The sequence below is a fragment of the Calcarisporiella thermophila genome (assembly GCF_041956535.1).
Source record: "Calcarisporiella thermophila strain CBS 279.70 unplaced genomic scaffold VTP21scaffold_1, whole genome shotgun sequence".
Taxonomy (NCBI): Eukaryota; Fungi; Calcarisporiellomycota; class Calcarisporiellomycetes; order Calcarisporiellales; family Calcarisporiellaceae; genus Calcarisporiella; species Calcarisporiella thermophila.
In genome coordinates, this window is record NW_027192191.1 from 963,625 (window position 1) to 988,898 (window position 25,274).

Genomic DNA, 25,274 nt, shown 5'->3' on the forward strand with positions numbered 1-25,274 from the left:
ATCCAAAAATATATAGCACATAAGATGGGGGATATACAAATAAGGTAAAACGAGAAATAAGATAGCCTGTTGGATATTAAATAAAAATGAGTATATAATTATATTTATGAATCGAAAGCCCTATTATTCGAGATTAGAGGAGGCAGCGACAAGTATCGTGACGACGGAGATCCTCTTTGCCTTTCTTCCGCCACATCTAATGAGGAATGTTTTGCGAAGCTAGCTCCAAGTCTACTGGTACTCCCTTTATCGCTCCCACTAAAAATGCAATCGTCAAGTGAATTAAGAGAACTCGCCGATCTATTCATGGAAGAGTGGCCTCTGAGATTCGGTGTGCCAGGGACTGAGAGGGTTATGTTCCCCTCTGTAACATCGGGCATTAGCATCTGTCTAAAGGCTTCTTGCTCTTCAAAGAATCGGGCACGTTTTCTGTGTACTTGCCGTCGGTGATGTCTGTGCAACACCCAGAGGAGTAGCAAAGTCAGCAATACGAAAAATAGGATTGCAGCGCCAATCAACACAAAAACCCATATCGGTGCTTGTCTATAGGCATCGAGGGGATGATCGCATACGCCAGCCTCGTTGCACGCGTCCGAAATGCACTCTCGGTCTTGTTCGCATTGTGCCCCAAGCGGCTTTGCCTCTATACATTTCCCAGTCGAATCTTCACAAAACGTATCATGAGCACAGTCATCTCGCACCACTCTTTGTAGGATTGAATGCTCTCCATCGTATCCCATCCGCCTGTATTCCGTAATGTCTATCACGCATGGTTGATTGAGAGTTCGAATTTTGAGCGCGCACTTGTTGTTCAGACAGATTCCAAATTTGCCCTCACACTCATCATCACGCGAGGGCTCGCAGCTTTCGTTGAATTTACGAAGGGGCATACAATGTAGATTATTGTCGGGACAATAAGAAGTGTTGCTGGGACAGCGTACCGGAAATGGAATGACAAGATTCCATTCAGGTAAGTAATCTGTATTTCTAATATAGATTCGTAAGAAATCTCAGCTAGCATCGAGATTAGACGAGGTCTGCCTATCCTTACCTGCATCCTTTGTATACACACGTATTATTCTCACCATCACATGCAAGCATAGGACTTTGGCAATCGTCGATATAGTGCTTGGAGGCGTCGCTGTATCGGGGGGAAGGGTCGCAAGAATCACCCCACGCCTTAGCACGTACAAAGCTCGGAAGGAGGAAAAGAGCAATAGATATAACCGCCCATCCCAAACGAAATAACTTAGATGGATTGGGTATCATGCTTGTCAACGACATAATATGGTATATATTTTTAGGCGGTTTTTATTATTATATCGCAACCTAAAATTAGGATCTTTTGTGGCTTATATCACGTTCTAATGTGATAGCCCTTCATTCGATAGATAGGTTTATTAAACTCTCTGCCCGATCAAGTCCAGTTCAAACTTACAATCTATCAATCACGTAACCCCAAGAAATCTGAAGTGAAAATCTCGAAAAAAAAATGGCTGAAAAGAAGAGCATTTTTTTTGAGAAAAAAAAAGTGATAATTCATTAGGAGGAAATATATATAGGTTATATTATATATTTATAAATATTATCAAATACTTGTGCTTATCTAAAACCCTATATATTGATTTATTAACACCAACATTTCGGTTGCTAGGTATTATTATTATGGAGAATACTCTGCCTTTCCTTAACATCAAGAATCCTCTCGTTACATACTCCCGACTTGGTTGGGGATTACTTATTTTTTATAAGGAAATTTTAGTTTTCTTATTTGCTGTCACTAGCTGTCAATGGCCGGATATGTCTTCTTCTCTGCATCCTCCGTATCATCTTGCTGTCATTGCTGACCCGCAGATTACCGATGAATACTCTTATGATCGAAAGGGCTTATTGCTAGAAATAACGAAATTCTACTCGGATATGTATATGAGGCGAAATTTTCGGCATTTGAGTAGGCGGAAGAAGCCTGATGCGGTAATATTTCTAGGGGATTTGATGGATGGAGGACGAGAAATCAAAAAGCAAGAAGAGTATGTGTGCAAAATAAGATTCAGTGTTTTATAGCTCGGAATTAACCCTAGCATGGTTACATGCCTGCTCGTTATTATGTAACTTAGCTATGCTAAAGAGCTGCATCGGTTTCGGCACCTTTTTCGCCCAGTTTCTTCACCTTCTCCACGATATTACTTCATGGCCGGTAATCATGATATTGGCTTTGGAGACTCCATAGTCCCTCTCGCTGTACAGCGCTATCGCGCATCGTTTGGAGAGTTAAACTACGAAATCCAACTAGCCAACCACTCTATTGTGGTGTTGGACACATTATCATTGAGTAGTCAGAAGGCGAATATAAGAAGGGAAGCCGCGGCCTTATTGGAGAGAGTTGGGAGAGGTGAGATACGTTTAATATACCCAGATCGTTATCTTTGATCAGATCAGAGTTTCAATGTGAGATCCATTTCACTAGAATCCTCTATCCCCCCTCAACCTCGTATACTTTTTACTCATGTCCCTCTCTATCGACCGTCGGGAAGCTACTGTGGCCCGGAGCGTTCACATATTGGATCGATTGAGAACGGGAGTGGCTATCAATATCAGAACCTGATAGATCAAACCCTTTCCCAACGGATATTAGCCACGCTTCAGCCATCACTCGTTTTGAGCGGAGATGATCACGATTATTGCGAAGTGCAGCACTCGTGGAAGGATCATGGCGCCAAAGAGATCACTGTTAGCTCATTTAGTATGACAATGGGAGTGAAGATCCCGGGGTATGTCCTACTTTCTCTACATGACCCTACGCTTTTTTCCAGCTCGGTCGGTCATGCATTTTGTCCACTCCCAAATCAGATCGAAATCTTCCTCACCTACGCACTAGCACTCCTAATTAATCTCGTGGTGCTTGCTGTATTTCGGAGAAAAACCGAGAAGTATATTCCCCTACATCATAATGAACTGGATGATGGGGCAAAGAACAAGTGGCAATTTGTGAGGAAGCGAATTTGGAAAAGAATTGGAAATGATGTGGTGCAAATTGGATGGGTAGCTTTAAGCGTATATGTAGGATGCCTGGTGATTAGCTTCCTGTAGAATATTGTAAAAATTACCTAAATTCATCCTCCATCTTTCTGTATACCTTTATCTATATGGATATATATAGGTATATGGGTTTTTAGCTTTGATTTCCCATTTCCATCTCTAGCCTATATTTCTATTTTGATTTCTTTCCCGTGATACACATTTATTTTTCGCTATATTAAATTAGCGAGTAAATAAAGAACCAACTCGAAAAAGAAAAAAATCTACTTTAGTCCACACAAACTCATTTATTACATCGAAAAGCTGACAAAAAAAAAAGACGAAAAAATGGCGCTATGTTTAATGTACACCGTCAAAGAAATATCATATGCTCAAAAAATGCGTCCATGTAAAAAAGTTAAACAATTGTAAAGAAATATATAATAGAGGGAAAAAATACATAGCCGAATGTAGGTACAGGCAAAAAAAAAAGATAAAAAATAATTCTGGTGCAAGGTGAATAGAGGTATCAAGGCTTGAAAAAAAAAATGGAGGTAAAAAAAAAGAAGAGTCTCCGAGAGATCGGATTTAGAAGAATGAGGAGCCTAATCGCAAAGGCCAGTTACTTTGGAAAACCCCAATAGGGCTTCTTCTTTTCCTCGGCAGGTTTTGCATCAGTTTTAGGGGGGGCAGATGGCGGTTGGGTGGGTAGTGGCAGTGGCATTGGTAGCCCACCAGGTGAATAGAAATTAAAGCAATAGAGAGGAGGGGGAGGACCGGGTGGTGGGAGAGGAGCTTTGGGTGGCTCTTGGGGAGGGACCTGCAAGAAGTAACCAGATTTGGCGAGTGTAGTGTATCCAGCCGAGCAGATAATGGAGAGTGGAACATCCGGGAAGGTTGGATGGTGTTTGACGATGTGCTCATGGACAGTTTCAGGGACGACGAAACTGTCATGGCAATAAGGACACGGAAGTGCTATGGCTTGACCCATGAGATTAAAGAAGGTGCGAATGAACTGGCAAAGGGGATTTTTTTCTTGATGGGAGCAAATCAATTCAGCTAATTTTCCCAGGGGCAATTCCGAAAATGAGTGGAGAAAGAGCAAGAGGAAAAAGAAAAGCAAAAGAGAGCTGAGAATAAGAGAATATAAGAACAAAGGAAAAGCCGGAGAGAGAGGCGAGGGCGTGACTTGCAAGGCACAGGCGCGGCTCAATCACGTTGCTGCGCTAAATTTTCTTGCAGTAAAGGTTATCAATTAAGGTTTTCGGGTAGGCAGTTGACCCTTCCCTCTAGTGTGAAGGTCTCTCTGAAGGTCTTTTCTTAGCTCACCCATATTCACCCATTGGTCGTACGGAAGTTTGGTTGGGAGTGACACAGGGCCGAAAAATAAAAGTAGGTACACAATCTTTAGTTTATGCTGCTTAGAGTTGGGGAAGCGAGGGGAAGAGAAGTGGCGCGCGAAGAAAGGTCAGAACGGAGGCACGCTACGAAGGGATGGGAGGGCAAGAAATCGCCTTTGTCGGAAAAACCCTAATTCCTTCCCCGGAAAGCAGCCAAGTCGTCTTGATTTCGCATCACACCTCCCGCCCATGGCTGTTAACGCTGACATATAGCATAGGGCTGTCTGATATTGCCGAGGCCGCTATCGGGTTTGGTCAGAGGCCATTGCATGTTGTGTTTAAGGCTTTTACAGCTCCGCGTCCAGGGATTCCAATTACAGGCATTTTAACCAGTGGTGTAATCGCATTAATACACAAAGAAGCGGTCTAGTTGCCGCCGTGCACCGACGGAATAGTGCTTGGATCGCCTTGGCTCGGAAGTGTATATGACATCTTCCCCCTAACCCAACCCCTCTCACAGCGACGTCGATGGGTGGAGCAGAGACTGATTCTCTCCGTGTTGTGCAGTGGAAATTTATCTTAGATAACGCGTAACTCTATTCGTACACACAAAAAAAACAAGCATAAATGCCTCAAGTTGACTTTACAGAGACTATTCTATTTTATTTTAATATGAACTGACGCCTTTCCACACCATTGAACTCGATATCTGCTTCACAATTATGAAATTTCTCACTTTGAAGTTGTTGATCGAGCAGCTTGGCAGAGATGATTTCCAAATTCAGTAATAATTTTACTCATATGAAGCCAGGTAAATCCGGAGAATCCATGCGACTTGCTAACCTTTTCGCTGGAAGACTTGTTACTGGCTGTCTTTATTTATGCAATAGACAACAAGGGCCCTTCCTTCGTTTCATCTTCGCGGTATTAGGCAAGATTCTGTGGGTACTGTAAAATACAAGCTGACTCATATAGAGCCCTAGGTTTGAGCGTATATTTGGATTTTCAAAGTGATGCGGGAGCTTAAAAAAGATCATTTGTAAATGCGAAATCTTGTAAGGAAAATTAAACCTGTATTAAAATAGAACATCCACGAAAAAAAAAATAAAAAGAGCAAATAAAATAGAAACTCGATTACGAGGTTATTTTATTGGATTGTCTCGAGTATAAGCTTCTGGGTCATCCCCAAAATAAATTCCTCTTCATTTTACTATGAAAACCATTCAACAGACATTCTTCCTTAGCTGCATAATGTAAAGAGAGTAACGAAAAAAATTTAATACTTCCCTTCTAAGTTAGATGGGCTCAGAGAAATTGGGGAATGAGCCTAAATATTAAAAACACATCAAAAATTGTTTTTAATTTAGTTCATGTATGCGACCTCGTGTAAATTAGGCAAGAATGAAACATCAAAGGCTATGTCATCTACTCCAAACAGCTTACACGAAGAGAGGAGGAAAAAATAAGCCTGTGCAAATGGAAAGGTAGCTTGAGAGAAGTCTTGTTCACTATAGGAGATATGAACTTTAGAAGGATGGGAGCCAGATATGCTAGGGAAAGCAAATGAATTCCCATATCCTCTTAATTGAGAGATGCTTAACACTGCAGGTATAGGATAGTCGGTTTGTTTGTTTCTGCTGTCACCGCAAAGGTTCCCAGAATTTTTTTTACAAACAAACAAGAACAGCAACCGTACTCCTTTATTAAAGGAAAACGATTATATAATCCCTACCCACAAACCATAGCTTTCTTTTAAGAGGTATCTAATTTTGCCGAAAGGTTTGGACAGTAGGCGACTACTTATGCGAGTTCGACAATCGTTTTTTAAATGCAGTGAGGAAAGAATAAAAAACAAACAGGTTTCTGCAGAGGCTTGTCAATTGGGTTGTGTTTTGCATTTGATTAGCAACCTAGCTGAGAAACAATAAAATATAAATAGGTCGATAAGAACGTTGCCAGCGTACCCAAGCCATCATTTGATGCTCGTCCTGTATATCCTGTATGTCCTTTTATGCAACTCGTCCAGAGGGACCCAAAAAAAAATGGCACCATTTATATTGGATACAGAGATGTATGCAACTGTTGTTTATCGTTACGAACTGCGATATGTACTAATTCTAAGTGATAAGAGGTGGTATTACTCAGCTTAGGAGTGAAAAGAGCCTTTCCTTTTCACCTCGTGGAACGAGACTCAAAAAGCTTCTTGTTTTTTTTTGTTCCCTGTTTTTGGGTTACAATCAAGTTGTTATTTGCAGGCGAACGTTAAGGAATCTATATAAAGGTTTGACTTATGATTTACTTCCTCCTGTAACCATCATATTGAACCGAGTTCGCTTAATATTTTTCAGTGTAAATAGAACCTAAGGACACAATAGAGATGTCAACATCAATACCCAAGCTCGTTTCCAGTTTGTCACATAAATGGGATGAGGCTGGCCCTCCTCATCCAGTCCGACCAAACACCCCCGTTAAGCCCAGTCGTCACCGATACGCTGGCCCTCCCTATCCCATCGCGCCAACCCGTCCCAATACTCCTACATGTGGAGTATGGATTGCGAACACCTCTCCCTGTTCCATTTTATCAGTCTTGATAGCGTAGCCTGGATCAAGGAGAGATTAAAATTGATAATACTTTTTCCTAAATTCATTCCTAGCAATCACAATTATCCCCGAAATTCCTACATTATTATTGCAAAGTGGTTAATAGATATTTATACTTGCATTTTTCATCCTCATTGTTGGGTTCCTTTTCGCGATTATCCGCCAAAAATTTTTTCTCTTTGTATGTTGCAATCATGGTTTATATATATAATGTCCTTTGACCCTTCGAAGCATATTGCAAGTGAATACATCCTCTATGCCCGGTCCTTTTCATGGGGAAGAGTTTGTGTGGAGCAGCACTGCAAAAGAGTTTGGCCCAAGCTTATTTCAACACCTTTCGTATTTAGAATACCAGGATTTTTGGTTACGCAAACTATGGCAACTTGATTTTCTTTCCTAGGACAAGAAAGAAACTGAGACCTTCCTAGGATCCGAGGATTCGAAGTCCACCTGTACAAATCTTGCCACACTGTTTATGCAAACAAAAAAAAAAGAGTTGGCTCTTAGGCAAGTAAACAAGTACTGTGACCATAGGCAAATAAAACAAAAAAAAATAACTTGAATTGTTGTACTGGCTCTGGGCTCAGGTGAGTACGTCAAAGTTGATGAAAGTGAGGGCACGCGCGAGCGATTCTTGTGTTCGAGAGCAAAACAGCTAATATTTTCGAGGTCCGCAGCTATAAAAATAGGGAAAGGTTCGCCACTCTCTTTCATTTTGCAAACGGATTTATTCACACCAAACCCTCTCGTTCTACTCCCTAACCTCGGGCCAGAACTCTTACTTACGGATAGTCGAGGAAACCTTCTCAACTCTTTAGAGCAGCATTTATCAGGCTTTTGTCTTGCTAGAGAAGAGGAGGAATAAGAAAACCACACTATTATGAAGAATTTCAAATCAACGCGCCAGACTATCCCATCTCAGAATCAAATCAATGGCATTGTAATACCAGGTAAATAGTATTCATCTACAAGCGAATTCACCCCTAATTTCTCTTTGTTGCCCACTTCTAGACGAGTCCGATCGAGTTCTAATAGTGTCGGTAACTGCAAAGGACCCCAGAACGAGTGCATCTCTACCACTCAAATATACCAACGTGCAGGCTATTGGAAATGGATCATTTGGAGTGGTATTCCAAGCAAAATTACTACCATCAGGTGAGGTAGTAGCAATAAAAAAGGTATTGCAGGACAGGCGATATAAAGTACGTACTCAGTATCGTTATAATAAGGGACAAGAATGTATGGTATTTATATGTAATGCTGCTTGCGTATAGAATCGAGAGCTGGAAATAATGCAGTCATTATCGCATCGGAACATCGTGGGTTTGAAAGCATTTTTTTGTACTAATGGAGAGAAGGTAAACATTAGCATCCTAGTGAGCCCGGGGTCATTTTAATCTTTCTCCCCCTATTACAGAAAGACGAAGTGTACCTTAATTTGGTACTCGAGTTCGTCCAGGGAACTCTCTTTAGGGAGCAGCTCCTCTATGTACGCGCACGTCAACCAATGCCTCTGTTTTATGTCAAGCTATACATGTATCAGCTCTTTCGTTCCCTTGCCTACATCCACATGCTAGGCATTTGCCATAGAGACATTAAGCCTCAAAACCTATTGCTGGACCCCGTCACCAAGGAATTGAAGTTGTGCGACTTTGGCAGGTGAGCTTTTCATTACACGAGTTTGCTAGGGCAATAAGCATGGGAGGGAGGAGATTATATAGTTAATGAAATGTGTTCTTCTGTTCCTAGCGCCAAAAGGTTACACCCACATGAGCCCAATGTCTCCTACATATGCTCGCGCTACTATCGCGCTCCAGAATTGATTTTTGGTGCAACCAACTACACTACAAGTATCGATATCTGGTCAGCAGGGTGTGTGATGGGCGAATTGATGCTTGGAAAACCGATGTTCCAGGGAGAGAACGGAATTGATCAGCTGGTGGAGATAATCAAAGTGCTTGGGGTCCCTACCAAGGAGCAAATCCTGACAATGAACGCTAATTATGTGGAACAGTGCTTCCCATCGATAGAATCTTACACCCTTTTACAGGTGAAGATGGCTCTCGTTTGGCTACCTAATTTAGAAACCCAACTGAATCCATGCTATGCTAAATAGCTCTTTGGCGACCGCGCCACCCCGGAAGCAATCGATTTGCTCTCACAACTCCTAGAATACACCCCCACTCGTCGTCTTACGGCTGTTGAGGCTATGGGGCACGCATTTTTTGATGAACTTCGTGAAGCCAGAACTCAGCCAAATGGAAAGCCACTTCCTCCGTTGTTTGATTTTTCAAGCTTAGGTAATCTATCAATTTCTCGGTTACATATTTTTACAATAACCGTTCATTTTCATGTTCAATAAGCCCTGCTCTATTTTTCTCCCTCTTCCCTCTTGTATCCCCTAATTCCACTTGATCTTTATATTCTCACCGATGGCCTAACGATCCAATCTGCCTCACTAATAGAACTTTCAATACGCCCGGATCTAATCCGACGGATATTGCCACGATGCGTGTTCTCCGTGCTTGCTGAGCAAGCTGGAGATCCACGGTGTTATGTCAACGGTATGAATGGGCACCGAACAAAAGGATACAATGGAAAGGGAGTCAATACAAATGGCAATGTGATGGTAAGCTATGTGCAAGAGGAGAATTAGCCCTGCCTCTGTCTAGGTTATGTGCTCTGCTTTCCTGCACACTTTTCGATAGTACTCACTTCGATAGTGTTTATTTACTGTGTGAGAGAGATTGCTTCTACTCCTATTATTATTACTCTGCTTTTTATATATACCTATGCGCTTGTCTTTTTCCTATCATTGCATATCATCTGTTTATCAATACGGTTGCTTCTTTTTCACATCTATATATAGTTCTTTTTTCTCTTTTGCTATGCCTATTTTTGTTATGAATGCATTTCCTCCAAACTCCCCTTTACATACACTGTTTCTTCACTTTTCTGTTACTTTTCCTTCATTTCGTCTTTTTCTAAACACTTGCCTTTGTTCATTCAACCCTACTTTTTTGATTTTTCTTATTTTTTTTTTCTTGCATGCTTTCCCAACGTATAAAAATATAAATATGAATTTATACATATACATACTAATATATATATTTACGATATTGTGTTTGTTTGTTTATTCCCCAGTAACAATAAGAGAAAAGAAAAAAAAAAAATAGAAAAGAAATAGAAAATAGAAGGATGAAAGAGTAGCAAAATAGCTGGAATACACCTTTAATATAGCAAATAAGAGAAAAAATTAATTGAGAAAAAAAGATTAGAAAATAAAATCATTAGAAAACAGAAAATAAACGCAACAATGCCATTATATTATATAGTAGATCATTTGTAAGTATTATCAAATAAATCCATAAAAGAGAAGGAATGACGAAGGGTGAGTAAGGGGACATAAGGAAACATCCTGATAGAAAATATTGCACCAACTTCTATTTTGTGAATTGAAAAAAAAAAGGAATAAAGAAGCTTCCAAAATAAAATAAAAGGAAATTATGAAACAACGAGGCAAGGATGATTAATGATAGCCTTTCAGGTCCATTTTCTCCAACAAACTGTAATATACGAATCGGAAGCTCCACAGGTTGCCTTTCCGTCTCCGAATATCGACAATATACAATCCGGTGAGGTTGCGGATGCGACATAGCTCAACCGTAAATTGGACAGCATCACCGGAGTCAAGGTAGGGATCCCCATAAGGAGGGGAAACAGCTGAAACTCTGGTTGTTTGTGTGTTAGAGGTCTGGGGGACGGACGCATGGACCTGGCTTGGAGGTGAGATGGAATGCTGACTACCGCGTCGGAGAAAAGAGACAACTGATTCAGTGGCAGAGGACACGGAAAATTTGCGTCTGGCCATTGGGGTGGCCCCTTGCCCTTGCATTCCCGTCGTCAAATTGCTTGACGATTGGCTGGTAGGAGGGGGTGTCGGCAGTTGTGCTGGGACTTCTCTCGAAATCAAGCCCTGCTTTGCAGGTCTCAAGCACTTGAGCTTGAATCCGGTGTCCGTCCAAATCTCGATCCCCATCTCAGTGAGGGTCTCTCGGACGTGTTGTATTACCTCGCGTGGAGGGCGCGATGTTAGCGCATTCTGGTCCACCGCACCATTATGGACCCTAAGTCTTATTTCATCCGGGCGACCTGCCATCATCATTGCTCGTGCAACAGCGACCGGGGATTTGATTGTCGGTATGCGTTTACTTGTGGGCTTCTCTGGAATAGGAGGGATGGATGGGCCCATCGGGGAGGGGGGTGGCATCATATGAAGAGGAGGCTCCTTGATTGAGTGCCGGCGCAGCCATCCAATCACCTTGTTGGTGGTGGATTTTGAATTTACCTGAGGAGTTAGAGGAGTCGGGGGTAGAGCGGTCGGTGAGGGTGGCGGCCATATATTTTCTCGTGAGCCTCCATCGCTACCACCGCCAAGGAAAAGGCTGACAACTTTACGTCTTCTCTCGCGGGCACGCGGCTTCAGCGGACCCACTGTATCCTGGGCATTGGATGGATGCAAATTCTCCGCTTTGGTCGTGATTTTCCGTCCATTCGCAAGGCTGGTGAACGGCGACAGCAACATACCAAATTTCCCTGGTTTTGCCATCACTTCGCTGGGCAACTGCATAATTGTGTGACGGCGATCTGCAAGCATTGATGGTCGCTCTTCCTCATCTCTGTTTTGAATCAGTAGAGTCGGCACCGCAGACATGCTAGCGCCATGATGCCACTGACCTCCACGTTTCGTGGAAGTTAAATCTCCTGTTGTGGCATATGGAGATCGTGAAGATGCCCTGTAAGGAGATGAAGCTACATTTTTTTGCGAGCTGCTAGCAGGATGACGAGTATGGCGACTGCCTAAAGACGGGGAAGAACGTTCAGCAGGCGGCGTGATGGCCGCGGAACCCAGATCGGTCACACTGCTATTATCGTCACGATATGTTCTCCCTTCGCCCACATACTCGCTCCCTGTAGATCGACCGGCAATCTTGGGTTCAATACGGTTTCGGCTCATTTCTGTACCATACGAAGGCTCTCTGGTCACGCTTCCAATACCCATCAAATCAAGATCGTAATCGATTTGTATAGTATGACGCTTGGTTGAAGGATTCTGGAAGACCGGTGCAGGACGTACTCCAATTTCGGCACGTGAAGAAAGTAGGCTGTCGGAGAAACGTGCTTCGCCAGGGACTGCTACTCGAATATCCGCTGATGCTTCCGTCTAAAATTTATCCCCCCCCCCCAAAAAAATATTAGCATTTGTTTAACTTGCTCAGACGATGAAATTGCCCGTGTTCAAGTACCTCCAATTGCTCAACCGATTTCTTCAAGAATTGTTCATAAGGCGCCAGCCACCTGTGCTGCATAATCGTTTGCATATCGCATCGTTTTTTGGGATCAACAACGAGCATTTTGCGTAGTAGATCGCGAGCATCTGCTGGCACATAGTCTGGGAAGACGAGCTCAGTGTTAAGAATGTAGTCGTACAGAAGACCAATAGAATCTCCATTGGGGTTGCGCTCATCGTCATCATATGGAAGAAAACCACAGAGCTAGAAAGGATAAAATAAGATGAGGCTGAAATGATTGGTAGAAACAAATTCCTACCATGGCATATAGAATCACTCCGCATGACCAAATGTCGGCAGCGGGGCCAACATATAGTCCATCAGAGACTACTAGCTCCGGTGCAGCATAACAAGGCGAGCCGCATGAAGTTGCCATCAAATCCTCTTCGGGTTTACCAAAATGGTTTGCAAAACCAAAGTCGGTGATGATTATCGATCTATTGCGGTCCAAGAGCAAATTCTCCTATAAAGCAAGCAATGGTTGAATCACACATTATTCCCTTAATGAATGTGAGAAATACTGACCAATTTCAAATCGCGATGCACAATGTGTTGTCGATGGAGATAATTGACACCACTAATCAATTGTGCAAAAAGACGACAAGCGTCTTTTTCTTTTAAATATCGGTGGGCAAGTATATATTCGAACAGTTCACCGCCTGATACAAATAAGATTGATTTCCTTTGTCAAATATTATCTCCCAAAAAACAAAAGCTAGAGCAGGACCAATTTACCAGATGCATATTCAAGCACGATTCCAATATACTTTTCGGTTTCCAGGACATCATATAATTTTACAATATTGGGATGCCGCACAGTCTATGGAGAATGACCAGAAAGATATTAGCAAACTTAGCTTGCTTAGAAGGATTCTTATCTCCTGCATACCCGCAGAACAAATATTTCACGCTCAACCTTCGTGTGTCTTGAGGCAGTATCTACGTCTTGCTTTCTTATCAGTTTGATCGCAACCTATGTATACCCCAATTTATGAGAATATCAACAAAAACAGTATAATGTGTGAGCACATACCTCAATACCTGTTTCCGAATGCACACCTAATTTCACTTTTCCGAATTCGCCCTCTCCCACAGTGCGTAGGAGCTGGTACGGGCCAAGCATATTCTTCTTCCGGGGAGATGTAGATGCAGGTTCATGCGAGGGGCTCTGAAGGGGATGGGTAGATTCATTAGCAGGAAAGGAGCGCTGCAGGTTACTTGTCGGAGACAGAGCCGTGCAAGCCATGATGGGGGTACGTTGGGATGCCAGTGTTGATTGTTTGATGATTTCCCCTAGAGGAAACTAGATTGAGATAAATTCCAAGAAAATTATAAATGAGAAAAGTAGGCAGCGTTGGAAGTATTAATAAAGTGCTTAAAAAATATATATATAATATTAAAAATATGTAAGGATGCGAATAAGAGGAAGGGGGAAAATAAGAGATTTTTTTGTGGAAAAAAATGGCGAAACAATAAGACACGGAAAAGAAAGTACCAAGTCTCTCCAACAGTCTGCCTTTAATCAACTATGAGCACAAATATAAAGTACAAGAAAGTGTGGATTAACCCTCTTACTGGAACATCAGGGTGTATCAATGTCAATAGATGCGCATCTCGTTTTGTGATGATGAGTAAAGAGAAAGAGAAACAGCGTGTGGCACATAGCATGATTGGGTATGAAATTTTAACTCAGATGACCTTTTTGGCAAAGATTAGGAAGGTCAATAAAAATGAATTAATTTTATTTCCAAGTAATAAAAATTAAACTATTTAAAATCCTTGTATGAATGTCTTTCATATTCTTTAAGCTTGAACTTCCTGCGGGGCTTCACGGGGACTCGAGGTTCGATGAGGTTTCGCTCTTGAAGGCTCAAAAATCGCTCCTTAAATAGGTTTCCTTCCGGCTAAATAGAAAAGTGAATAAAAAGTCAGCTCTATTGTGGCCGTCAAATATACACCGCATTTATACTATAGTATATACCTTGAGCCCACGTAGTGACTCAGATAGTTCCTCTTGTAATTGAACGTCTATTGGTGCCTCCTGGACTTTGTATTTGCCCAGCTTTTTATGACCCCTCTTCTTCTTCTCCTCAGTTTTCAATGCTCTCTCATAAAGCTTCTGCTGTCGGATTTTATCCTCTTCTTCAATCTTTGTGCTGATGTCTTGTACTTGATCCAACTCTGATTTCAACCGCCTATCAAGTTGACGCTTCTGCTCTTCTTTCTCCTATATGATTCGAGATACGCGTTAATAATACTCTGTTTTATTTATATATGTATAAAATAAATCTCACCTGCATTGCTCGTCTTAATTGCTTGTTTCGTTCCTTTTTAGTTAGCCTTTTAGCTTCTTTTTTCTGCTCGCTCCCCTCATCTCCATTACCTTCTTCCTCTACTTCTTCTTTATCATCCTCTTCCTCTTCCTCTTCATCCAGCATATCTTGGATATCAAACCCTTTTGATTTTACTTCGTTCGACAAATGTCCATATTTTGCCTCTAGTTTCTCTTTTAGCTCATGCTTCTTAACCTCCACTTCATGCGCTTGCAGTAAGAGATTCTGAAAGGTTTGAAAATAGACTATAAATGAAAGGAAGAGAGTATCTTTATGCTGAAGAAAAGCCTACCTGATGGTCTTCCATAGACGGGTTATAGGATGCGCCAGGCAGTGCAGGCCGGACAGCGGGTATGTGCTCTGCTGCAATATTCTTCATCTTAACTAATGTTGCCGGTGCCTAATTATTAATTATTATCAATATTGGTGATTCTGGATGGTGCTGATTAATTTTCAAACACACCTTGACTTTCTGTTTCTTTGAAACAGGGAGGGTATCTTCATTTGAATCTTTGCCATTTTCTAAAATTCAGATTTCAGCGATATCTCAACAATTAACTAGAAAAAGTGAAAAACATTACCTCCCCAAATATCATATATTCTCGGCCGCTTTTCGTTTTCATTTTTCTGGGCTGCATTGGTCGTATTTGTCTCGTTTGATATAGATTTTGCCGGGGCATCCTTCTTCTCAGTAGAGGCGCTCTTTTTCTTATTTTTCTTTTGTTTGGGTACAACACGCGCTGTAACAGCAGGCACAGCGCTACGTTGCGCAAGAATCTCGTCTATGCGAAGTGGTTTTTCCTTCGCCAATTTAGATTTAACTACGGGAAATAAAAATCAATTATCGAGTACTGGAAATGTGCTAATTTGGAATGTACTCTTTTCATCTCCAGCAACATCGATCATGAAGAGTTGGCTGTTGTCTTTCTCTGTGATTTTACCGCTATTAAAGGCATTATTACAATCATGTCAACCTCTCCACGAAAAGGGGCAAAATTAGCTGAAATTATATACGATATTTACACAATTCTTTCTTCATCTCTTTTTTCTTCCAAGCCTTCCTCGACATCAGCAATGTCGACATTCTTCCTCCATGCTTTTTTGCCCTTCCGACTTGATTGCAACTTTCGTTTTTCACTCATATTTGGTAGTTTAATGGTGAGAGCTGAACTCGAGGCATACAAGTGACTGGGTATTCCAGTAAATAGTGACCGCTTGTGGCTAAGTCAGATATATTTTGAGATAAAAGAGCGAATTTCTCAGACTTCACTTCTTACACGACCTTTTCTTTGTTTACATCTTTTGCACATTCCGGAAATATATTTTATTTTATTTTTTGTAAAAATAAATTAAAAATACTATCGACCAGCTCTTCTACGGTTTATTTTATGGACATAATACTTGCAAAACAAAGGTTCTTTATTCCCGATAGACAGTTCAGATAATGTTTACTCTATACATTTTCTGAGTATTCCCATCTCGGGTACAACAAAATTGCCCAGAGCTATTTATTTGTTCATTTGACTACTTTCGTCAGTGAACGCTATCAGTTTTGGCCAAATATATTTTTTGATTCAAGTTGAACATTTTTTAATGTAGCTAAATGTTCTCGACCTGATTCTGCATAATTTTAGATCACTCTGATCACACGAATGGTTTGAATGTGATTACCAAAATCTTCTAAAAATCTATTAATAGATTTCTTGAGATTTATATGTGCGAATACTCTCTATATATCCAACTCTGAAATAGAGTGAACGACCTATAAATAATTTTTCCATGTATAACGTCTATTTAAAGCAATGCTTTTTCACCGTCTGTATTTCCGCATCTTCATACAAAATTGCATTAACAATGTGAATATCGCCTGTCAAGCTGTGCTGCATGACTCCCACTTGTCTCATATGATTATTTTCCATAATCTTTTAGAGTAATAGTACATTCAAAACTACTAAGTAGCGTCAAAGTACAATCTAAATTTGAGAATTGTGAAAATTTCGCGTCATTCTTATCTAATTAACAATAGATCACCAGTAAGTGAATTAATGTAGAAGCATATAAACAAAGTGCACCGTTCAATTAAAAGATTGCACGATGCACAAGATTTGAATGATAAATATATGAGAGAACATGTATAAAATCATTAAGCTCATGTAAGAGACAAAATAAGCCAAAGCTGTCGTGAAAAACTAAACTAAAATGGAAGGAAATAGCATAGTTAGAATTCACCACATCATTCGCACATCGACCTTTTACTTAGGGGTTAAAGAGTACAAATACAAAGGAATCCGGTGATAGCGGCTCATGATGATAATTGCGTCTATTTATATATCATAACTACTGATTAAATGAGATAAAATTATCTCATCATTGCAAAATGAATGGAACTGGTTTGCGTCATCCTCACTCTTAAAACTATGGAGAATAAAATTCACGGGCTATGTATCCGCATGAGGCACGCCGAATTCTTTTTAGGATTTGTGAAAAACACTATCTTCAGGAACAACTAGAAGAACATTTCTTAGCACATTACGGAGTCGGAGTAATAGTTTAATGCCTCATGCTTGTTGGAGTGGGCGGGTCAGCTGGTATTTGTTGCCACATATTTGAATCCGCTTCAAAAGCATAATCTTTCGGCATCGGTCGCCTCAGTCGAAAAATTGAACGCCTCATTAATGGTCATTTGTGACATTGTGGCTAGAACCAATAGATTTAGTGGCGAGTGAGTTTTCCAAATCATCATTTTTGTGGTTAGTCCTTGTTTATTTCGTCCCTCGATTTTACACTATATTCTCAACTACTTTTGCTACCAATGTATCGGAAGAAGATAACAACTGGGTAGAGCTATTTTCTTTTTCTACTTCCTTCATATTTTCGTTTATTTCCTTAACAGCTGTATTTTGCACAGAATCATGACAAATCATAGTATTTACCTTTCGATACAAAAGTTCTGGTATTTGCCTTTTTAGCCGTAAGTACACAATAGAGTTTAAAGCGGATAGAAAATCCAATTGTGAGTGACCAAATTTTAAATCAGTATCCTGGTTGTAGGAACACGTATAAAACGAGCACTTGATTGACAAATTCTTTTTTCGCACCTATTCTTAGTTGCATAAACGGCTCTGACCTGTTTTTTTCTATTTAATTCTATCAATTAAATACTTTATATCCTCTATCCATTTCCAAACCCATTAGCTCTAACTACAATTCAATCATGGCATGTCATTATTCCGTGTCCTGCTCTAGCTTCCCTCCTGGTAATTATCATTACGAGTGGGTGTGTCCATGGTGCTTGCAGCGGTTCGCGACAGTTGACGATCTCAACTATCATATTGTAGCATATCACGATGGGCACTGGGGATAATGAGGGAAAATATATTTGAAGGACTTGTCACCATTTCTCAGTCATCACTACCCCTCTTCAGACTTGTACAATCAGTCTTGCTACCAAAATCTTGCAGACCATCTTGCGCTAAATTTCGAACTAAAGGATAATATCCATCCTTAGCTACTTATTTATTACACACGAGGTTTGAAATTGAAAGTACACATACAAATCCCAATTTGATATATTTATACAATATCAATAAATATATAACCATGTTTTCAAAGCCAAGCTTCATTTTAATTGAAATATCTAATATTATTTGTAAATGTCGAATATGAATAATAGAATAAAAAATCTTTATCTATATTTTCTGCACTGGTAATTGCCTGCCAATTTGATTGACACTTACATTTTGGAAAAATGCTGAAGTTGAAGAAGTCCTCTTGTACACAGTAACCATGGAAGCAAATTTAGTTTAGACCATTTGATTGCAGAAAAGTAGAAGTAGCTGTATAAAATTAGAGTATAGAAAGATCTTTTTGTATACTTTTTACACATTTCTCGCGCTATTTCTTTCATTTAGATGATTTCTATTTAATTTTAGTATGTGTGGCAATATTTTTCGTTCACGATAGTAAAGTGAAAAATTCCATGACTTATTATTTGGCCACAAAGCAGTCCCAATAAGCCTCAAATAAACAAATCTTTTCTAATTCGCTTCCATCCGGAGATTTGAACTAACATGATAGAAGAGAAGCAGGTAATGAACTACGGGATTTAACAGTTTACATTACAGACGTAAAAGATGAAATTTTCTTATACGATTAGGTATCTAGAGCTGCAAGAGCACTTTTAGCTCACCTTGCAAAATCAGAAATAAATAATGAGGAAACCATTTGGCTCAACATCACATTCAATGATCCCACAAACACTATAAGGCGTATCAAGACAAAGAGTGTGTATGTACATTTCTTTATAGGTTATATTTTTAATTGTACTTTTCTTTACTATCTTTTATTTTTTATTTTCTTGCTAGTCCTCTAAGATATAGTCTCTATGGAAAAGATTTAGAGATTTGTTTGCTTACAAAGGATCCTCAAAAAGATTTTGAGGATTGGGTGGAGAAAAAGGGCATAACACAGATAACTAGAGTAAGAATGAAATTGGACTATTATCTCTTTGATAATTTATTATTTATCCTTGTGTATATAGGTGATCAGTATTTCTAAATTACGCGAGAAATATAAAACCACAGAATTAAAGAAAGAGCTATGCGAGTCTTTTGATTTATTCATATGTGACAAGCGAATATTGAAATTCCTTCCCAAAGTGCTTGGGAAAACATTTGTGGATAGAAAGAAGTAAGATTACCTATTTTATAATTTATATTTAGTCTTAAATTAATAGTGTTTTTTAATATTTTATCAATAGACAGCCTATACCAATTGATATATCCAATTTCGATAATCTAAAACTTGAAGTTGAACGAGCATGGCGTTCTACCTACATTCATTTGCCTGCTGCTAATAATTTGTAAGCTAGATTTATTTATGGTTAATACTTCATCCCTCATTCTAACGTATTTTTGCGATTTATGTGAATAGATCCATTAAAATTGCCAAATCTTCATTTGCGGCTACACAAGTTGCCGACAATATCTTACATGCAGTTCCACATATTATAGAGGCAGCACCAAAAGGGTGGAAGGCTATCCGTTCGATAGGAATTAAAACGAGAGAATCCGTTACTTTACCGATATATGGATCTGAACTGGAGGAGTTAGCGAGAAATAAAAAATAATGTAATATATGCCATAATAGAAGGATAGATATTTAAGCTGAAATTTCGCCGGTAGCAATTCAAGCAATTGGGCTAGAAATTGTTAAAAATGCAAGAAAGCCGGCACAAGAGTCCTCCAGACAAACTCTTAAGATATGGAATGGCAGTTTGATTCTCGTTCGTTGACATTCTTAGGTAACCATCCGTTGGCCTAGTGCGGTTGAGAGAGAATTTAGATACAACATGCGATTTCCACTTATATTACTTTTTGATACATACTTCTCCCAGGAAATAATCCCAATGTGGATTTACTCCTCCTTCGGTCTGAAAATTCCAGAAAAACCATCCAATACCCTCTTCAAAAGCATCCATTTGCTTTTCAGCAAAGGTTCTCAAATATTTGCGATATTCTGGTGTCCACAGCTCCCAATCTTCCGATCCCGTACAAGTACATGGTTTGTTCGGACAATGGGCAGATGAGTTGTCGTATGTTCCCTCCCATCGAGTTCCTATCCCAACGCCATTAAGAAACGGGCCGCAGTCATTGATTGCAACTGACCACTGTTATGGATCATATATATACATTTGAAAAAGGGTATATATCAAATAAAAAATACTGTATAAAGATTGAATTAAAAATAAAGCGATAATCACCTCTCCCACTATCGTCATAATGTTCTTTTGTTTGGCTTCAATGAGATCTTTTCTCCAGTCGGCGCACGGAAAAAAAAGTTTTTCATTACGCGACAATTTCAATAGATACTTATTGAAGATTAAGTAGTTGTGCAAATCTAATATGGAGAATTTGTTTAAAAAATTAGCAAGTTCTCGATGCCTTATTCAGCATACCCATGATTGCTGGGTCGTTTCCAGCAAGAGCTACTTTTCCTTCCCACCATTTACGCCCCATAAAACCGTCATGATAAACCAGCAACGGACCACGGGCATCAGGATTAATCGCCCTTAATCTCTCAAGAGCAAATTTATGCCATTCAACTGTAAGCTGCTTACTCTGATCGCTCATCAAAAATATTGCCGGCTCGTTTAAAATTCCTACGAGGGTTACCACATTTTCATATCGCGGTTGTGCGAAACGTCGCATAAGTTCTTCCAATATATCTAACGTTCTATTCGCATATTTGAACCCATCTGGCGTACCATCTAGCCAGCCCATGTTCCCCACACGACCACAGTGGTTCCAAATATTCTGATGGCCTGGGGCTGCGTGAAGTTCTAACATAATGCGGAGTCCGTATTTTCGAGCCCATTCGATACCCCGCAGCAAATACTTGAAGCTTACTTTGTGCACATAAGGGGCTTCTTCCTGTATCGACCAGAAGGGCAACGGGATTCGCACGTGATTGAAGCCAAGATCCACAATTCGTTTGAAAGTTTCCTCTGTTACAAATGTGTCATAATGTTTCTCGAGTCGCCGCTGGGCTTCCTTTTGTCCGAGGGCACGAGACAGGGAGTACTCGTCCACAGCGCCAGTCTCGTTGAAAAAAGATGGCGTGATAAATGGCTCTAGAATAAGCCAACCCCCGAGATTCACGCCGCGGACTTTGTGCATACCACCGTAATCAAAAAAATCCTTGAGCGCGGGTGTGTATGCATTAGGCCGTGCAGAGTCGTCCCATGTCTCACCAGGCTCCCTGACGCCGTCTGCTTTGCGGTGAGCGGGAATTATGGCCAAAAAATACGCAAGCAGAATTGCCGCTACAACAAATAGGAAGATCGCGAAAAGAAGCAAGTAGACGCACACTCGACATTTTTTTATGCATCGTCTTTTCTGTTCTATATCTCCTTGGACGGGCCTTGCTCTGCTTATGCAAGATTTGCATCGCACCCGCCATTCGTCTTGAGCAAGAGGGGGCATGTGTAGAAGTAATGAAACGTAATTGAGGCCTCCAGTGGATTGCCAATGGCTTGTTTTATTTAGCCTGAGCCCGAGAAGAGTCTATTCTATTAATACATGCCGATTTCCAGGCTTGTGATGAACTGGGCACTTGCCAAAAGAAAAAGAGATGGAGGAAGCTGCACAATAGCGGCAATTTATTATGGAGAATGAAGAGAAATAAGTGTGGGATAAAGGGCTTGAGAACAGTAGCTTTAAATTCTGTTCCTCTGCTACTAATTTCATTCCTCTCAGGGCTGCCTATTTCCATTTGTATTCGCGTCAAAGGGGATTTTGCAGATTCATGAGGTCATCGAAGCTTAGATTACTTCATATCGAGCATCTTAAATTAATCTGCCCCGATTTCCTTGTTATCTCTTTCATTCTATTACAAATTCGTACTCGGCTCTTCTATGTTGAACCTGCTTTTTGCAGTTATTTAGTTTTAATCTTCTAAGGGGAGAGACAGAGGAGAGGACGAAGGTCAGATATACCTTTTCGATTTCCAATAATTATATCTCCCATTCCAGCGCATATTTGGTTGCTTATATATTGCTCGTTTGGTCATTTTCCCTCTATTGGAGCATCTCGTTATTCCAGAGCAAAAAAGAGCCTATAAAATATGGCTACAAAATCTCAATCAGCCCCCATTTCTGCCGGTGAATTTTCTCTTTACCTCCCCACTTTACCACACACAGTAATTCCTCAGCACCCTCAGAATTGGAGCCACAAATGCAAGCGCTCTTCATGGTTTGGCTATTTCTCATTGTGCGGGAATCGGAATGGTTCATTTGCCCTCGGCGTCGAAAATGAAGCCTTGACGACTGAATCTTCATCTTCGGGTAAAAATAGCGCTTCTCACAAAATTGGAACAGAAGAGAGAGTAGAGCGGCTAGAACGTACTTGTCCATTTTCTTGGCCACAAAATATATTTCTGGCGCCTTTTAATGCATCAGAACAATCAAAATTTGAGCTGAAGCGATCGAAGACGTACTGCGGAGCGCGACGCTCTATTCTGATTAAACGCTTGCAAAATGGCCGTCGGAATTCGTGTATAGATACTTCTAACTGCACACAAGACGCGACAGATTCTCGAACGATAGTTGACCGGCCAAAAAGCGAAATATATATACCAACTGAGACTGAAGAAGAGCGAGAGGAGGGGGAGTCTATCACTTTGGGCGGTCAAGATACAATAGTGGAAGGACTTTCTGTTGAACGAGTGTGTAGTAAACATGAAGTAGAGAGCAAGGAGAGCACCAAATGCCCTCAAACTGATTCCTCCATCCGACGCTCATGGTCAAGTGTTGATATACCACGGATAAAATCGTTATTCAGGAAATCAGAAAATGTAGAGCGACGTCTCACCTATACACCCACAAGTAGCAACCCACAAATCAACATGGAAGATATAACCAGAAAGCAAGTCATTCTTCAGCAAGCATTAGATAATGCAAAGCAGGCGGTGCCAAAAGAAACAATCGGGGAATTATCCAAAGTAATATGAATATTTTCCATTAGCTCTTTGAAAACAACTAAATAAAACTTTCGTTTACTTGAATAGACGTGCTCTTCTATCGAATCCCCTGAGCATAATGCTCGCATGCGTTGGTTTATTATTGAGGAAATTATTTCAACAGAAGAGACATTACATATGAATCTTAAGCTTCTATGCACCGCATTTGTTGAGCCGTTTAAATCAGCGGCAAACTCCGAGAAACCCCTTGTTGATCCGGCGGATGTAGACATAATGTTTGCACATGTAGAAGAATTAAAAAATGTATCCAACGCTTTGGCTAGAGATTTACGCTTAGTTAGAGGTGAGGAAGCAGGAGTAGGAAAAGTATTCTTGCAGCACGAGCAAAATTTTGTGGCTTATATTCGCTATGCTATTAACTTTGACAATGCCCAAAAGGCATTGCAGCGAGCAGATAGAAATATTCTCTATCGAAAATTTATTCAAGTATATACAAGTAACGTTTGGGATATGTTTTATAGCTTCTAATTCCTTCTTTTCTTAGGATTCGCTGAGGAATCAGGATTGCCATAGGTTGACTTTGAGTGATCTTATGATCCAGCCCATTCAGCGAATTACTCGGTATTGCTTACTTCTGCGTAGTGAGTATTAATATTAGACCTTCATTTATTTGCTGACCATGGTCTGAAGTGTTTATTAATTTGGTTAGATCTCCTAAAATATACACCTTCCAACCATCTCGATCACACCAACCTCTTATTGGCAATTTATCAGATGGAAACGGTAGCCATCGCAGCAAATGAGGCTCAAAAGCAAAAGCAAAAAGGCTCTACCAGGTTATCGATAATGAAATGGAAAAATACGAATTAACCTTTATTTTATTGTATATTTTAAAGATATCTTATTCTTATTTTTATCACTCTCGATTGTATCATAGTTTAACTTTTCAAATTATTCCTCTGCTATTGCTTGTATAGCTTGCATTACTTTTTTATTCCTCTTTTTGCTCCCAATTTCTTAATTGCCAGTTAACATTTTTATGATTTTTTTTGGATATCATTAGTTTGTAATATAGAGCGACCAGCTATCATTACTTTATCAATGTACATCTCCGAGCGAGGAAAAAAAAACTACAGTCCTCTGTCCGTTAGTGAACTAGATATATTTCTTCACTGCTTCATCCAAACGGTCCCATACTTTTCTTGCGAGCTCCCCATCTAACGACTCTCTAGAAGGAGCTGCAGCTCTGCCTTTCTGGTAGTACCATTTATCTATATCTACATTCTCTGACACGGCAGGAATTAAGATCCTATTCGCGCCTATTTCCGGACTACCTCCCCAAAATATCACAGCGCTTCGCAAAATTGATAAAGGTAATGGTATTCCATCGTTTATCCCAATATTACTTTTGATGAATCCGGGATCTGCCGCAAACACCTTCACATCCACGCTACGTAAGCGTCGATTAAATTCCGCTGCCATCAAGTTAGTTATTAACTTTGAATTAGCGTAAGCAAACAATGTTGAAAAGCTTTGCTCAGAATTAAGATTGCTAAAATCCAACTTTGCATATCGATGTGAGTTCGAACTAGTGAAGACAACGCGTGAATCTTTTCGAAGAAGAGGTGTGAGGAGTCGGACAAGCAAAAAATGGGAAATAACATTGACTTGATACATCTGCTCGAATCCATCTTGAGTCTTTGTAAGTTTAGGGAAGGAACACCCTGCATTAAGTAGCAGCAGATCTATTCCCTCGCCTGTCTTGATGAAATTCTGTCCAAAGCTTTTTACGCTCTCAAGGCTTGACAAATCTAACGGCCAACTCTCGATAATAATTGGGCGAGGGGAGTTCTTTACCAGCTCCGTTCTGATATTGTCACCATGAACAGGATTACGCGAGCCAAAAATAATCTTCCTTGGTTTCCAGGAAACTATCTTGTCGAGAGCTGCACGGCCAATTCCATGTGTCGCTCCCGTTATAACTACTAATTTTCCTTCAAGATTACCGTGAAAATTCATATTTCTCTAAAAAGAGAGCAAAATCCAAGTGTTAAAGGTAATTTTTCACGAGATATTCACACCTGTGGCAAAAATTTATTATCAGGCACAATCCAGTAATTTTATTTTAGTACCATTTACTGAAATTTCAGACG

The 25,274-nt window shown here is 40.2% G+C and overlaps 9 protein-coding genes across 9 annotated transcripts; 3 read left to right on the plus strand and 6 right to left on the minus strand.

Moving 5' to 3' along the window:
• Nucleotides 1–104: 104 nt before the first annotated feature.
• VTP21DRAFT_406 (uncharacterized protein) lies at nt 105–1,284 on the minus strand (the record flags this gene model as incomplete). Its single annotated transcript, XM_069394429.1, has 2 exons — nt 105–987; nt 1,052–1,284. 2 exons carry the CDS (start codon nt 1,282–1,284, stop codon nt 105–107), a joined length of 1,116 nt encoding a protein of 371 aa, XP_069256785.1.
• Nucleotides 1,285–1,800: 516 nt separating this feature from the next.
• Nucleotides 1,801–3,090, plus strand: VTP21DRAFT_407 (uncharacterized protein; the record flags this gene model as incomplete). The annotated part of the gene is made up of 3 exons (XM_069394440.1): nt 1,801–2,030; nt 2,118–2,392; nt 2,468–3,090. 3 exons carry the CDS (start codon nt 1,801–1,803, stop codon nt 3,088–3,090), a joined length of 1,128 nt encoding a protein of 375 aa, XP_069256786.1.
• A 550-nt stretch (nt 3,091–3,640) lies between these two features.
• On the minus strand, nt 3,641–4,009 carry VTP21DRAFT_408 (uncharacterized protein; the record flags this gene model as incomplete). The annotated part of the gene is made up of 1 exon (XM_069394451.1): nt 3,641–4,009. One exon carries the CDS (start codon nt 4,007–4,009, stop codon nt 3,641–3,643), a length of 369 nt encoding a protein of 122 aa, XP_069256787.1.
• Nucleotides 4,010–7,839: 3,830 nt separating this feature from the next.
• On the plus strand, nt 7,840–9,615 carry VTP21DRAFT_409 (uncharacterized protein; the record flags this gene model as incomplete). The annotated part of the gene is made up of 7 exons (XM_069394462.1): nt 7,840–7,909; nt 7,971–8,161; nt 8,234–8,278; nt 8,377–8,618; nt 8,709–9,009; nt 9,076–9,259; nt 9,323–9,615. 7 exons carry the CDS (start codon nt 7,840–7,842, stop codon nt 9,613–9,615), a joined length of 1,326 nt encoding a protein of 441 aa, XP_069256788.1.
• An 873-nt stretch (nt 9,616–10,488) lies between these two features.
• Nucleotides 10,489–13,556, minus strand: VTP21DRAFT_410 (uncharacterized protein; the record flags this gene model as incomplete). Its single annotated transcript, XM_069394474.1, has 7 exons — nt 10,489–12,183; nt 12,266–12,514; nt 12,570–12,773; nt 12,836–12,969; nt 13,046–13,130; nt 13,200–13,283; nt 13,344–13,556. The coding sequence occupies 7 exons, from the start codon at nt 13,554–13,556 to the stop codon at nt 10,489–10,491; spliced, it is 2,664 nt and encodes an 887-aa protein (XP_069256789.1).
• Nucleotides 13,557–14,076: 520 nt separating this feature from the next.
• VTP21DRAFT_411 (uncharacterized protein) lies at nt 14,077–15,785 on the minus strand (the record flags this gene model as incomplete). The annotated part of the gene is made up of 8 exons (XM_069394485.1): nt 14,077–14,214; nt 14,292–14,537; nt 14,605–14,868; nt 14,936–15,043; nt 15,107–15,165; nt 15,225–15,464; nt 15,522–15,586; nt 15,667–15,785. The coding sequence occupies 8 exons, from the start codon at nt 15,783–15,785 to the stop codon at nt 14,077–14,079; spliced, it is 1,239 nt and encodes a 412-aa protein (XP_069256790.1).
• Nucleotides 15,786–19,563: 3,778 nt separating this feature from the next.
• VTP21DRAFT_412 (uncharacterized protein) lies at nt 19,564–21,626 on the minus strand (the record flags this gene model as incomplete). Its single annotated transcript, XM_069394496.1, has 5 exons — nt 19,564–19,607; nt 19,951–19,961; nt 20,016–20,311; nt 20,405–20,541; nt 20,600–21,626. The coding sequence occupies 5 exons, from the start codon at nt 21,624–21,626 to the stop codon at nt 19,564–19,566; spliced, it is 1,515 nt and encodes a 504-aa protein (XP_069256791.1).
• Nucleotides 21,627–22,266: 640 nt separating this feature from the next.
• Nucleotides 22,267–23,924, plus strand: VTP21DRAFT_413 (uncharacterized protein; the record flags this gene model as incomplete). Its single annotated transcript, XM_069394507.1, has 4 exons — nt 22,267–23,142; nt 23,209–23,607; nt 23,666–23,742; nt 23,831–23,924. 4 exons carry the CDS (start codon nt 22,267–22,269, stop codon nt 23,922–23,924), a joined length of 1,446 nt encoding a protein of 481 aa, XP_069256792.1.
• Nucleotides 23,925–24,276: 352 nt separating this feature from the next.
• VTP21DRAFT_414 (uncharacterized protein) lies at nt 24,277–25,140 on the minus strand (the record flags this gene model as incomplete). Its single annotated transcript, XM_069394518.1, has 1 exon — nt 24,277–25,140. The coding sequence occupies one exon, from the start codon at nt 25,138–25,140 to the stop codon at nt 24,277–24,279; it is 864 nt and encodes a 287-aa protein (XP_069256793.1).
• Between the last annotated feature and the right edge of the window lie 134 nt (nt 25,141–25,274).